General features: G+C 47.4%; 1 protein-coding gene across 1 annotated transcript in view; it reads left to right on the top strand.

The window, feature by feature from the left end:
- Window positions 1-3,296, top strand: part of LOC128123962 (protein FAM169B-like) — an 84,804-nt gene extending 81,508 nt beyond the window's left edge. Inside the window, exon 8 of the mRNA XM_052760222.1 lies at window positions 2,498-3,296. Coding sequence (XP_052616182.1) covers window positions 2,498-2,730 — 233 coding nt within the window. The 3' untranslated portion in view covers window positions 2,731-3,296. The remainder of the gene's footprint in view (window positions 1-2,497) is intronic.
- Window positions 3,297-15,393: the final 12,097 nt, after the last annotated feature.

Raw genomic sequence — 15,393 nt, 5'->3', positions numbered from 1 at the left:
TTTCTTTTTCCAGATGAATTTATCATGGATTCACCTGTCATCCACAGGAAAAATGATTTTCTTTCACTTACACTTATCTGAAACAAAACCAAAAAACCTGGGTGGGTTGTGTATATAGAAATGTGAATACTTTGAGATGGGGAGGTGGGCCCGCTTTTCCAAGTTGGAGGGCCAGAAAACTAGAGCCATAGTCTTGTTTCAGCTTGTTCTCCTTAGCCACACATTACACAATACAGTAGCAACAGCAATTTTATGGTGATCCAGTATGCCTGGGAAGGTGGAGAGCCAAACCAACCTGCGGAGGTGATGTTTGTGGAATGCTGTTCTTTGGCAGGTTTTATGGCTCCCTCTAGTGGTCATAGTCTTGAATTACAGTCCTGAAATGCAGCGAGCGCTTATCATTGATGGACGGACCTGAATGTCTGGTTCTCCAGATACTTATCTTTCCAACTAGTGTATTAAAAAATTATGCTTGAGGCCGGGCGGTGGTGGCGCACGCCTTTAATCCCAGCACTCGGGAGGCAGAGCCAGGCGGATCTCTGTGAGTTCGAGGCCAGCCTGGACTACCAAGTGAGTTCCAGGAAAGGCGCAAAGCTACACAGAGAAACCCTGTCTCGAAAAACCAAAAAAAAAAAAAAAAAAAAAAAAATTATGCTTGAGACTCATATCATGAAAGGGAGCTCACCCCTGACACTGCCTGGAGTGCCAGGACCTAGAGGCAGGATAGTCCAGAGATCTAGAATAGAACCAAATAGCAGGACGGGCAAAAACAAAACAAAACAAAATACTCTGTTACACTCATAGATTGGTGCCTAGCCCAATAGTCATCAGAGAGGCTTCATTCAGCAACTGATGGAAACAGATGCAGAGACCCACAGACAAACATTAGGCAGAGCTTGGGGAATCAGGTCTGATTGTAGGACCCAGTGGTGTCAAGGGCACCATAAGAAACTCCACAGAATCAACTAATCTGGACTCACAGAGACTGAACTGACAACCAGGGAGCCTGCATGGGACTGACCAAAGACTCTGCGTATATGTTACAATTGTGTAGCTTGATTTTCCTGTGGGACTCCTAACAGAGGGCGCGGGGGCTGTCTTTGATGCCTGCTTTTGGGACCCCTTTTCTCCTACCCAGTTGCCTCATGGAGCCTTAATAGGAGAGGAGGTGCCTAGTCTCACTGCAGCTGGGTATTCCGTGGCTGGCTGATATCCATGGGAGGCCTGCCCTTTTCTGAAGAGAAACAGAGGAGGAGGGGTGAGAAGGGGAGGGGGTGAGGCAAGGGGCGGGGAGTTGGGAGGAGAGGAGGGAGGGGAAACTATGGTTCGGATATAAAAAATAAATAAAAAAAAACTATGGGACATTGATTAGTTAGGAATGAAATACAAGTGACATTTGATTTTTGCTAGCATGAATTATCTCCTAGCACATAAAACTATCAGGAATGATAGAAACCTGAGGCTGTGCTAATCTGCTCCATCCACCTGTCCATTGCTTCATGCATTCTTTCATTATTTCCCTTGATAACAGTTCACGGTGCAGGCAGGCACTTTCTCAGGCATTAGCAAGTCAGTGGATAAGGCTGATGAAGCTTCCATGGTCATTTATAAACTGTTAAGCCCATGGGCAGTTATTCCTGTATGACATAAAAAACTGTATTAGAGAGAGATCAAGAGAACTGAAGGGTTTTTTTTTTAAATGCTTAGAATTAAATTTCTGTCAAACCAAATTTTGCTAATTTATACAGTTATATAAAACATTTACAAATATACTTATGTAGAGAACAACTGAGTGGTCTATTTATTGTGCAGTCAGAATGCATCACATACATATCTTCAGCTCAAATGCAAAAGCTGCACATATTTTTCCCCACAGGGAACTGACTCCCAAGACCCACACTGATTTCAGGGTGTGGGGCTGTGTACAGGACAGGGACGTCACCCTTTCCAAATTCGTGTTGACTTGGTGGCCAGTGGGGGTGGAACATTTAGTTAACTGTGAATAATGCCGACAGTGAACTTAGAGGAACCGGGAAAATATTCGAAAAAACAGACCCACCCCCTGGCATCTGGGAAATGCTTGCGTAGAGCGACCCTTTCGATATTTTTTGAGACTGAGACTCATGTAGCTTAGGCTGGTCTCGAACTTGCTGTGCTGCTGGAGAGGACCTTGAACTTCTGGTCCTTTTGCCTCCTCCTCTTGAATGCCGGGATTCCAAGGGTGTACCACCACACGTAGTTTTTGTGATGCTGGGGACTGAAGACAGAGCATTGTGCATGCTGAGCGGTCTCCTAGCTGAACTACATCGCCAGTCCCTGAACCACCTGCCACTTTGTGTCCCTTGACACCTTGCAGCTGTCCGAGGGGGCTGGGGGGTGCGCTATAGCCAAAGTCAGAGTGGGGATCAAGAGGATGGAGTGGAGCCTCGGTATCATGTGCTGGGAGGGGTCCTGAGGGTTGGAGCTAGCCCCGTTGCTTACCTCTTCTCTTGTTTAGGGAGCACAGTGCACCCTGAAGGTTCCGAAGAGGACACAAACACTCCCAGGCAGACTTCCCGGGGTGATGGACCCACAACATTCCATCATGGAGAAAGCCCGAAGGTACAGTGTAGAAGTGTCATTCCACAGCCTCCTGTATCCCTAGCGACCACCTTGCTTTTTTTAGTGACTACCTGGCAGCTCCTTGGACACCGGGGCTGTGGGCTCCTCCTTGGCAGTGGGCCATGCTGATGCTGATTAATGCTGAAAATCTCCCTGTCTCGGGATGGAAGGAATGGGGTAAGAAGTTGTTATAATTAGGCTTTTTGTGGTCCCCTCTCTCAGCTAGATAAGCATTCACAAAGCCAGAAGGAAACTAGGGGACTGGACCTAATATGCTTAGAGAGTCGGTGAAAATCTGAATTTGAAATTCAGCCACAGACCAGAACAAAAGCAAGGCAAATCCACTTTGCTCCTTCCCTCCTGCCTCCCCAGTCTGGCTGCCTGAAAGAGGACAATGGTATCAGGTCATTGTGTCCTCCAGAGTGACTGGAGTCTTGGGGGGGAAGGAAGGTTACAGAGTCCTTTTTGGTATCTTGGTGCTCAGTATTTTGATAAGATTTGGAGTCTTCCCTGAAGCCAGCCCATACACACACAAGGTCATTGCTCTCAAATCCTTAAAGAGTCAACTCTAAAGCCTAACTCTGGTACATGAGATGCAACACAGCTCATTTTGTTAAGTAGATTATTCGTAGACAGCAGATTCTACAGAGGATTATGGTATTCCAGTAAGTCTTGGATCATCCTTGAAAGTTGTGCATGGGCAAGCATCAGCCCCAGCTACCTGGCAGAGAGTAACTCTTGTTTTCTTTGGCTTCCGGCAGAAAGTTGGGCTAACTTAGGGCTCTGCCAGGGCTCCGAGCAGAGACTATAGTAGTTGGCCTCTTCTGGTCACTGAGTTTTAAAATTTCCTTTTAGAGGAAGCAGCAGGAGTTCTGGAATATTCGAAATGCATGCATGTGTGTCTGGGGATGTCTGCACACTCAAAGGCAGAATGCCAACTTAAAAAATACATTGGCACCGGGTGATGTTGGCACATGCCCTTAATCTCAGCACTCAGGAAGCAGAGGCAGGCAGATCTCTGAGTTCGAGGCCAGCCTGGTCTACAAAGTGAGTTCCAGGATAGCCAGGGATACACAGAGAAACCCTGTCTCTTGAAAACATAAAAAAAAAGAAAGAAAAAGAAAAGAAAAAATACATAGGCACATATAAAATCATACTCAGTGAGTTTTATTATAATTTTCCCAATATATAATGTATTTTGATTATAGTCATTGCACTGTTACCCTCTGTCTTTCCCTGTCCTCTTCCACTGGCCCTCTTCCTTCTCCTGACTGCTCCTCTTTTCGTCTATCTTCCTGCTACACTGCTGAAGAAAGTGTCTCACCCCTCCCTTTATAAATCCTCGGGGAGGGGCCTCAGGAGCCCTTCCTGAAGAGATCACAGTCTTCTGTAAGTTTGGTGCAGGTGCTCAGAGCTGCTGAATTCAAGAGTGCAATGGCCATGTCTTGCCTGGAAGCCGTCATCCCACCGCACTCCACCTCTTCCTCCTGCATTCTTTCCGCCCTCTTTTCTGTGATGTTCCTGAGCCTTGGAGGGGTGGTGGGATGTCACACTGGAGGCTGAGCACACATCAGTCACTTATCCTCGGCTCTTTGACCACGTGGGAGTCTCAGCAGTCAGCCCTGACCACTGTAAGGTGAAGATTTTTCCTGTCCAAAGCCGACAGCAGCAGCAGCACCCTATGGGGATTTTAACAGGCGCATCCTGCCCATTTAGTAAGGCAACCATAGCGGCTTCCCCATGGGGGCCTGTGACCCACCCTGGCCATCGGCTCTTGAGCACACTTACAGTTCGAGATGTGAATTTGCTCCTGCAGGGCAGACCTCACATCCGGTCTTAAAGCAGCTGGCCGTGACAGACTTGGCACTATTACATCAGTGGACCCATCCAGCCTGGTCCAAAAGCAGTGTAGCCTGCAGAGTCCGCAGCTGTAGCTGGAGAGTTTCTCTCAAGCTCCCGCCAAGCCCTGCCAGTCCCGGAGCCCACTTATAAAATAAACACACCGACTCTTATATTATTTAAACTGCTCGGCCATTAGCTCAGGCCTACCATTGTCTAGCTCTTACTCTTATACTAAGCCCATTTTTGTTAATCTATATGTCTCATCATCCCATACACTTGACATCATCTCTTGATGACTTGGGTAGTGCAGTATACATACCACATAAGTCATCATTCAGTGCTGTAGAGGAGAATGACATGAGAAATGTGGGCATGCCCAGTACGGCCTGAGCTGTTTTGGAGTATTCTGACTTGTGTTTAGCTGAATCTGTTCATCCCTCAAATGCTGGGGCTGACTGCATGGCTTCCTTGGTCTGCTCTGACCTTACTCAAGTCTTCTCAGCTGGGCTGCCCCTTGGGTCCATCCAGTAAATACGTGCACCTGTGACAAAATGTCATTTCCCTGTGGCTAGCTGGTATGTTCGGATATGGCTTATCCCCTTCAATCTCAGCGTGAAGTGTGGGGACAAGCCAAGCCAGGTCACCCCAGGCCCTTAGTGTCTAGTACTGTCCAGGATGACCTCATCACAGTGTTTGAGGTGGATGCCTTTGGCTTACTTTCTGATTTCAGGAGTGGGTCACTGCAGAACAGGAGACACAGGATGACCAAGAATGTGTCAAAGGAGAGGAGGAAGCTGGGATGCCCCTGAGACCCTCCTGGGTTGAGACGGAGGAGAAGGGAGCCAAGAGGACAGTGGCAGCCGCTGGGCTGGTTGGTGAGCCATGGCGGAAGCGTGTGCGGCAAGCTACTAACTCCTCGGAGGTTCATCTGGCTTCACCAGGATCTGAGCCTGAGGGTTTGATGTGGCCCTGAATAGTCTCTGGTGCTGGAGATGGTGTCCACAGGTCCTGCCTGTCTCTGCTCCCCTTACAGGCTCTGGGATAAGAGGGTCTCAAAGAAGTGCTTGGGTAAGCCAAATACGCTCTGGGAGCCACTTTTACAAGCCAACTGTTGGCAAATCCAAGACTCTAAAAGCTCACTCGTTAAAAGTAACATGGTTTCCGCTCCCCAGGAGTATGGTAGGGAGATGCGTGGGACCATGTGAAGGTCCTTAATGGAAACGGGCTCAGAGACGGGCCATGGTAGCCATCTATGATATGCATTCAGCCCTGATGTAACTTCAGAACTCAACACCAGAGGTTTTCAGGGAGACAAGTTCCTTCTCTGGGGACTTGCCAGTCACTTCAGAGCTCCTCGAGGGTAAGCACCAGGGGTGTATAATGCCCACTATGCCAGGGCAGATGGCGCCCCCTGTGGGCCCTGGGCTATTTCGGGCCCATTGTAGTGCATGTGCTGCCTTCAATGCTGTTGGGTTCAGCCGTCTGGATTTGGGGTGAGATTTCTCCCAGAGAAAGCTGGTCTGGCACTTTGTGCTCCCTGAATGGTCAAAGGACACATGCTGTGGGACCTCAGTTACTTATGTATTCATCAAAGCACCAGGTTTTCTGCTCATCTCTATGTATGTACATACATACATACATGAATATATACATGCATACAGCTCTCCTTTTCTCTCTCGTCTGCTTCTTTCACCTCTTCTCTTCCTTTCCCCCATCCTCTACCCATTTATCTGTCTGTCTATCTATCTATCTGTCTGTCTATCTGTCTGTCTGTCTATCTATCTATCTATCTATCTATCTATCGTCCCCCAATTCACCTCTATATCCTCTATCAATCTATCCTTCCTTCCATCTAACTCTCCATCCATCCATCTATCCATCCATCCATTCATCCATTCACCCACCCACCCACCCATCCATCCACCCACCTATCCAGTGTGCTTTCTGTTGGACAAGCTCTGTGCTGTGCCCGGGAGACTTAACTGAGGCTCCGTTTCAGCCCCAGGGAGCTTCTTTGTCTGGAGGGCTGCTCTTGAGTGTCCACTGTGGTTTTCATCCCTCTCATACACACTGCAGACAGGGAGGGGCCAACTGTGAGGAGGCAGCACTTGCAGCTCCCTACAGGAACACTGAGGCCCCCCGTTTGCATGTGGGATCTATCTGTGAAGGAGACCCAGACCACAGAAGTGGACTGAGCATCTTCGAGGTGCTCTGTGTGGGACCCCATGCATCCTTAACACGTGGTTCGTGTGCTGTGAGAATTTTGTGTTTTCTGTTTATATGAACATTAACTCAAATGTATCTCTGGGATTTAATAAAGTTATTATTCAATAAAGCCATCGATGTATTAATAGCTTCATTTTAAGACTTTCAAGGTGACCACAGAGTTCCGGGAGGGTCTCTGGCCCAGAGTAGCACCCACCTTGATGGTGGCACAGAGGATACCAGCACTGAGGCTGGGGTCGGGCACTTTCTGTGCAGGGTACCTAAGGAGCTCTTGCTTGTGTCAATGTGTGGTGAGCTGGTTTACGCAAGATCATCAATTCTGTGTATTACTCAGTTTCTCTGTGTCCTTGCCTCCCCATCCCTTTGAGACAGGGTCTTGCTGTGTAACCCAGGCTGCACAAACTTGCCATCTTCGTCTCCATAGTGCTGGGATGACAGTGCCCGGAGTGTTCCTATTATTCTTAAACAGCTCTTGCTAACATAAATTATAAACAATAAAAGTGCTGTCCAGGGTTCTTCAGCCCCCGCTCCAAACAGTTTCCCAAAGAAGCCTGGTGTCCATTGGCACCCTCTCCCTTTGCACTGTGTTACCATCCCTAGGTATACTTAGGATGGCGTCACCATCCATCTACTTTCTCTGGTTACAGACTTGCCTGCTCTGAACATGTCTCCTAGCTGGAATCACATCTTAGTGGTCATTGGCAGCTGACTTTCTACACTCAGCATGACAATATTCAGAGGACTATCTACATTACAGCATGTATCAGCACTCCTTTCTTTTTCATGGCTGAATAATATTCCACCCCGTGGATGTACGGTGTTGCATTTGTTCATCTACCTCCCAGCTGATGGGCTTTGGGATTGAGTTCTAGCTTTGGCTGGAATGATAATATTAAGATTATTGCTTCTAATTTGCAGTTCCCCGATTGCTAAGGAAATTGGGAACTTTTTAGAATATTTATTGGTCATTTATGTTTCTTCTTTGAGAACTGTTTGTTCAGTTCATTGGCCCCAATTGGTCTAGTGACTTTTATTGGTGTTTAATTTTTGTAGTTTTTTTTTGGTATCATATATACTATTCCTCTGCATTATGGTTGATTTTAATGCCAACTTGCCATACATTAGAATCAAAGGGAATCTCACCTGAAGAAGTGTCTGCCCTGGTTGATGTGGCAAGATCTATCCTGATTGTAGGTGGCACCTTCCAGTAGCAGCCTAGATGAAAAGGGCGTGGTAGAAGGAAGCTCATCTGCATCTGCTCACGTGGCCTCTCCCTGTGGCTGAGTGGATTTGCCCATTGCTGTTGCTGCTGCTAATTCCATCATGGACAGCAGAACCAGTGTTTCCAGGCTTTCACTGTGGACGAAGGCCCAACGTCTCCCTAGGAACCTTCAGGCTCCAGTACCAGATTGGGCACTGGGCTTGCTGAGGTACCCAGCCTTGTGGACTGAGAAACTACCAGCCCTCCTTCAGTGAGAGAGAGCCATTGTGGGACTCCTACTGCTGAGGCACCAGCCTCAAGGACTGAGTAACTACTGGGTTCTCAGCTCTTAGCTGTTGTTTCTACCCAGAGCTGACCTACTAAATTATTCTGTCTGTCATCTGTCTGTCTCTCTGCCGGCCTATCTATCTATCTATCTATCTATCTATCTGTCTGTCTGTCTGTCTGTCTGTCTGCCTGCCTGCCTGTCCGTCCGTCCATCCATCTGTCCGTTCGTCTGTCTGTCTATCTGTGTGGTGGTTTGAATGAGAATTTCTCCCTGTCCCCATAGACTCATATATTTGAATGTTAGGTCTCCAGTTAGTGGAACTGTTTCAGAAGGATTAGGATATGTGGCCTTGCTGGGTAGGCGTGGCTTTGTTGGAGGAAGTGTGTCACTGGGGATGAGGTGGGTGGGATTTGAAGTTTTAAAAGCCCATGTAACAAGAATCTTAAAAGGTCTTATTAATAAAAACAAACCCAGGGCCAGGTATTGGGGTAAATGCTGAAAGATCAGAGAAACAGAACCAGCCACAGCTAACCTCACCTTGCCAATTCCTCAGCTGATCTTGTTTCCTCAGACTGGAAGCCTCTGAGTCCTCATCCCAATGGCTCTCAGCTGAACTGCTGCTCAAAAGCCTAAAAGCTTAACAGATGCTTATGGTGATATTTTATTTGTATTAAAATGTTATTTGTATGTTAATAAATAAAGTTGCCCGGGGGTCAGAGCTATTAGCAAGCCATAGGAAAGCAGGGCAGTGGTGGCGTACGCTTGTAATTCCAGCACTTGGTAGGCAGAGCTGGGTAAGTCTCTGTGTGTTCAGGGATACAGTCATTATTGGATACACATGCCTTTAATCTTAATACCAATCATGGAAAACCTGGAGGCCTATACAGACAGGCCGTGAGGAGGTGGTCATGTGGTTGGGTTTACAACCAATGAGAAGGCAGGACAGGAACTCTATATAAAGACTTTAACACAGGGGTAGCTCTGGTTCAGAGAGGTAGGACCACCGCAGGAGGAAGGGTAAGGTTTTAGCTCTTAGCTCTGACCTCTTGGCTTTCTTCTTTGCATTGGTTCTGTGTTTCTTATTTAATAAGAAGGTTGGATACATCTACAGATGCTAGTTCCTGGTTTTCATACCTTATATACCTTTCTGCTTCCTGTCATCACTTCCTGGGATTAAAGGCGTATGTCACCATGCCTGGCTGTTTCCATTGTGGCTTTGAACCGGATGGATCTCTGCCTCCAGAATGCTAGGATTAAAGGTGTGTGTGCCACCATTTTCTGGCCTCTGTATCTAGTGGCTGTTCTGTTCTCTGACCTCAGATAAGTTTATTAAGGTGCACAATGTATTGGGGGACACAATATCACCACAAGCCCACATCAAGCCTAGTCTCTCTCTGTCTGTCTGTCTCTCTCTCTGTCTCTCTGTCTCTGTCTGTCTCTCTGTCTCTCTCTCTCTCTCCCTGCTGCCTGTGGATCAGGATATAAAACTCTCAGCTACTTCTCCAATGTCATGCCTGCCTACCTGCCATCCCACTCCACACCATGATGATGCTGAAGCTATAAGCTAGCTAGCTCCAATTAAATGCTTTGTTGTGTAAGTTGCCTTGGTCATGGTGTCTCCTCACAGCAATAGAACAATAAGACAGCAGTTGGTACCAGGAGGGGGGTATTGCTGTGACAAGCCTGATCATGCTGTTTGTTGGAGGAATATGGAAGATTTTGGGACTTCAAACTAGAAAAGTGGTTCAATGCTTTAAGCATGGCCTAAGGGACCATCTCGTAGAAGCATGGAGGACTGTAGTGCTGAGGATGATGTGGACTATGTAGGCCCATCTCAGCAAGTTTCTGAGGGGAAGAAATATTAGCAAGTGGCCTAGAGATCATTCTTGTAATATTTTGGCAAAGAATATGGCTGCTTTTTGTCTTTGTTTTAAAAATCTGCCTGAGCATAGTTGAAGAGTTTTGTATTAATGTGCTTGACAGAGGAGATTTCAAGTCAGTCTAGTATTGACGGTATCATGTGGTAGTTAGTGACCACTCTTATGCAATCTATACTGAAAAAAAGCAAGCAGGGCAAAGAGAAACACAAAATGCACAGTCTGAAGGGAAAAAGAACACCAGGACATGTAATGGGGGAGCCAAGTTCTGTGCTCAAGGAGTTTAGAGAAAGGCTTGTTTCAAAATGGAATAGAAGGAGTGGTGACCTCAGGACGGGACCCACCCAGCTAATCCTGCAACCCATGAAAGAAAAGGCCTGAGAGATTTCATAGGCTTAAACAACCACTGAAAGCTTATGCAAATGAAAGGAGGAAGGTTGCAGCCCCACTGAGCAAGCAGAAGAACTTGACAGCTTTGGCCACAAAGCTTTATCCAGTTCTGGCTTTTCAAGGAAGATACAGCAAAGGGGCTGTGGATCCTCCCTCTGTGGTTAAAGAAAGCTACAGAGGCCAGGTGTGAGACAGGGCTGTCCCTGTGTGGAGACCGGTAGAGATGGTTGTGTGGAGCTGTAAAGGCAATGTCTGGACTCCAAGATGCTGGAGATGCCAGAGCTGTGGAATACCTGCCAAGCAGAGCTGCTAACAGAGTGGAAGCAGCCCAAGAGAGAGAAGTGTGATGTCGACAATGAGTCTGGAAGGGGTTGGAAATCTGAAGGGCATTTTGACATCATATGTGAAGAGGCAGAGTTTGGAGTTTGCCCAGGTGGGTTTCAGTCTTGCTGTGGTCCAGTATTTCCTCACAATGTCCCCCTTTCCTCCCTTTTGAAATGATAATGTATATTCTGTGCCTTTGTATGTTGGAAGTATGTAATTTACCTTTTTGATTTTTTTTTTTTGGTTTTTCGAGACAGGGTTTCTCTGTGTAGCTTTGCGCCTTTCCTGGGACTCACTTGGTAGCCCAGGCTGGCCTCGAACTCACAGAGATCCGCCTGGCTCTGCCTCCTGAGTGCTGGGATTAAAGGCGTGCGCCACCACCGCCCGGCACCTTTTTGATTTTATAGGAGGTTACAGATAAGAGATTGCCTGGAGTCTCAGAAGAGACTTTGGACTTTAAAACATTGTTGAGACTGAAAGACTCAACAATGTGGACTTTTGAACTTGGACTAAATGCATTTTGCATTATGATATGACTGTACGCCTGTGGGGGAGCAGAATGTGGTGGTTTGAATGAGCTTGGCCCCATAGGCTCATATGTTTGAGTGCTTGGTCCACAGTTATAGGAATTGTTTGGGAAGGATTATGAGGTGTGGCCTTGTTGGAGGAGCTATGTCACTGGGGTGGGCTTTGAGGTTTCAAAAGCCTGGGCCAGGCCCAGTCTCTCTACCTTCTACTTACTGATTAGGATGTAGCTCTCAGCTACTTCTCCAGCACCACATCTGCCTCCTTGCTCCCAGCCATGATGATAATGGACTAATCCCCTGTAATTGGGAGTTATAAGAAGCCCCCCCCAATTAAATGCTTTCTTTCTTTTTATTGATTGCCTTGGTCATGGTGTCTCTTCACAGCAATAGAACCTAACTAAGATGGTGTACACACAACACACAAATCACATCCCATTGGTTCTATTCTTTTTGAGAACCCTGAGTCATACATCCTGCTTACAGGAGACAATCTGAATGTCTGAATTTGCAGTTTTCTTTGTAGAGTGTTACTGATCTGCAGCTGGAAAGTGCTTCTTCATCCTCAAAACCTGGGGTAGGCAGTGGAACCCAGGACCTCACAAATGTCTAGCCAAGTGCTCTGCTACCCACTCCTGCAGATGGAAGTTTTAAATTAGGTCCTTGAGCTTTCATTTGAGAAGCTGTGTATATTAGTCAGTGTTCTCTAGAGAAACAAAACTTATAGAATGACTCTCTCTCTCTCTCTCTCTCTCTCTCTCTCTCTATCTATCTATATATATATATATATATATATATGTATATATATATATATAGAAAGGGCATTTATTAGAATGACTCATAGGCTATGGTCCTGCTAATCCAACATTGGCTGCCTATGAACAGAAGGTCCAAGAGTCTAGTACTTGAGTCAGTCCATGAGTCTGGATGTCTCAGCTGGTCTTCAGTATATGATGGAATCCTGAAGATGTAGGCTCTAATGCCAGTGAAGGAATGGGCTTGTCAGCAAGAGTGAGAGCAAGTAGGCAAAAAGAGAAAGCTCCCTTCTTCCACCTCCTTTTATAGGTTTCCAGCAGAAAGTGTGACCTAGATTAGAGGTAGATCTTCCTACCTCAAAAGACTTGGATTAAAGATGTGTCTTCCCACTTCAAAGATCAGGATTAGAAGTGGATCTTCCCACTTCAAATTAAGCAGAAGTCCTTCCCAGGTATGCCTCTCCATTTTTGAGTTTTGGTTAATTCCAGATATAGTCAAGTTGACAACCAAGAGTAGTCATCACACTGTGAGATACATGTTTTCACTGTTGGCTCATCCTCTTTGGTGCCTCCATTTCAGGGCACAAATGATTGCTGTAGGAGAGGGAGAGAAGGCAGTGGCTGCTGTCCTGAGCTTCAACTATCACACAGTCACAAGAACCAGTCTCAGACTGTCCAAGCTGAACCTCTGGGCAGAGAGAAGCCCCGGGTCAGCTTCACATAAGGTATCGGGATAGAGTAATTTCCTTCCGTGCTAGAATAATCCTGTAAGTGACCACAGCGATCAAGGTGCTTCTGTGAAGGTTCAAGGGCTGCTTAATGGAATTGGCTAATCCTTGTAATATCATTTCCATCAGACAAGTCCCCTTCACATTTCTTTGGGGCTCTTCACAGTGAGCAGACAGCTTCTCTGGAAGCTGGTAAGCACCAGGACTCTAGCTTGTGAAAAGCCTCAGTAATACTGGAAATGCCAATTAAGACCAGGATGGGTTACCACCCCCCCCCCCGTGCCCCTACACACATACAGTACAGTGGCTATGACTGCCCAGTGCCAGGCCTCAGAAGTGGCACTCAGGGATGTTCTGGGATGTGGAGACATGGAGTTGATAAGCATCGCTATGATGCTTCATTTAAAAAAATGAAAATAAAAAAAACACAGGGTTTCTCTCTGTCTGTTTTTGATCTTGCTATATAGCCCTACTTGGTCTTGTACCAGCCAATCTCCTGCCTCAGTTTCCCAAATGCTGGAGAGGGGGTGCTGCAGATCTGACCCAGGGCCTTCTACATGCTAGACCATTGCCAGTTACTGAGCTACATCCCGGCCCCAGAGAATAATAAAGTGTCATTTTAAACCGACGGAAGGCTTAAAAAGTTTGATAAAAGTTGTTTCATATGTCTCAAAAGCTTGGCTATGTCTGTGTTTCTGTGCCCCTCCTGTGTAGTATGGGATTCCTTCAGTCTTGGTGACAGTCTAAAGGTGAACAGGGGAGAAAGCATGTCATTCCGTGGTCTCTCTTGTGACACTGGGTTGGCAGGAGTCATACCAGGTTTTGAGTCCAAAGACCTGGCCCATTGCCTTTTGATGGATAATATTGAGCATGACACTGTGCACTTCCAAGCCTTGTGGCCCTGGTGGACATGTATGGACCAATAGCCCCTCTGAGCGCTCAGGAGCTGATGCTGGGACAGAAGACTTTAATTGGTAAATGGTAAACGTGCCACCTCATTTCTACCTGTATAGTCAGCTCTTCATTTATAGGTTCCCATCTGTGGATTCAACGACTCATAGAACATATGCCTTAAGACATTGCTGGTGTCAGCAAGCATGAAAGCCCACTTTCCCTGGTCATTATCCCTGCCAGCCCCAATGGTACAGTTTAACAACTATTCACACATCAGGCACTGTGTGTCATCTACAGATGGCCGAGCCTTGAGGGAGGGTCTGTGCGATTTCTATGCCCATGTGCCATTTTCTACAAAACACTGGAGAGTCTCAGTTCCTGGCATGGCAGTGCTGCTCTAGGACCTATTCCCCTAAGCACAGTTTACACTCAGGCTTGTGTAACTAGGACTGGATCTTCATACACCATGCTTCACTGTGCTCATCTTTGTTCCGAACTCTGCCCGTTGAATGGCAGAGAATCAAGTCCAGGCGATTCCTCACACCTTTCCAGTGTCCCCTCCAAACAGGACCTCACTTCTTTCTTCCTGCAGTCTGCTTGAAGAGCAGAGGCTTCCATGCCGGAACTGCCGCACACTGGCGGCTCCTCCATGTTTGTCCCATCGTCGCTTCTGGGCTCACATTCCCGGCCATGCTGGCCACAGGAGCTGAGCTGGCGGCCTTTTCCTACTTGGGCTCTGCCTGTGACCCAGTTGGCACCAACTAACCCTCCCCACCCCCCCAACCATGAAGTCACGTTGTGACTTGTAGGTTTCCTTCTTCCCGTTTGTCTGTTCTGCTTCGGGACTCAGGCCACTTTTGGGGTGCCGTCTTCTCAGAGGACTTCAGGGGAGCTGCTGCTAGCTGAGCCCCTGGTACCCTGCACACAGAAAGCCTCAGGAGCACTAACCATGTAGTAGTCCCACCCTGGTGACATCTTACAAGATGACCGGGGGATGCCCATGCTGGAGACTGCCTTTTGTATAGCACCTTCTGACTGCTTCACTGATAAGACTCCTCAGACGTCTCTGCTCGCCCTAGCAAAGGCTCAGGAGGTCTCCCGGAGAAGTCAGAAGCGGAGAGCAGCATTTGAATCTCATTTTCCTCAAAGCACCAGTTAACCAGAGGGTCTTGACCGCTGGTTCAAAAACCAAGCAGTGTAGGCATGCGCTTCTGCGTTCCGGAAGCAATACCTGAAGTTGCCACACGATGGCAGCCTCGCACAAACCAAGGCAGCCCGGGCATGCTCTGGGGCTCTCACCCACTTCTTACAAAATCGCAGGAGACCTTCTCCACCCCTCCCCATCCCGGCACGCATACTTAATAACACCATGTAATCCCCCAGGGAAAGAAAGAGAGAGCGCCTGAGTGTCTGCGTGTGGTGCAACAGAGCGCATTTGTCTTTAGAAGGGGCTAGGGTAGGCCATCCCGTTTCCCAAATTTGAGTGATGTGACACAGTGATGAGAGAGAAAATACAGACTTCTTCTAAACAGGGCCTTAGGTGGTCGCTGCTGCTTGTCCTCCTCCTTCCTCCTCCGCCCTCCTCCGTCTCCTTTTTCCTCTTTTCTCTTTCCTCCGCTTGCTTTCTTCTTTCTCCTTCCCCGCTCCCCCTCCTCCCCCTTCTCCTCCTCCTCCTCCTCCTCCTCCTCCTCCTCCTCCTCCTCCTCCTCCTCCTCCCCTCTCTGATAAAAAGGTTAAGCATG

Source organism: Peromyscus californicus, unplaced genomic scaffold, assembly GCF_007827085.1.
Source record: "Peromyscus californicus insignis strain IS unplaced genomic scaffold, ASM782708v3 Scaffold_4__1_contigs__length_199733344, whole genome shotgun sequence".
Classification (NCBI taxonomy): domain Eukaryota; kingdom Metazoa; phylum Chordata; class Mammalia; order Rodentia; family Cricetidae; genus Peromyscus; species Peromyscus californicus.
Note: the sequence above shows the minus strand (reverse complement) of the source record. Positions and strands in the feature narration are given on the sequence as shown.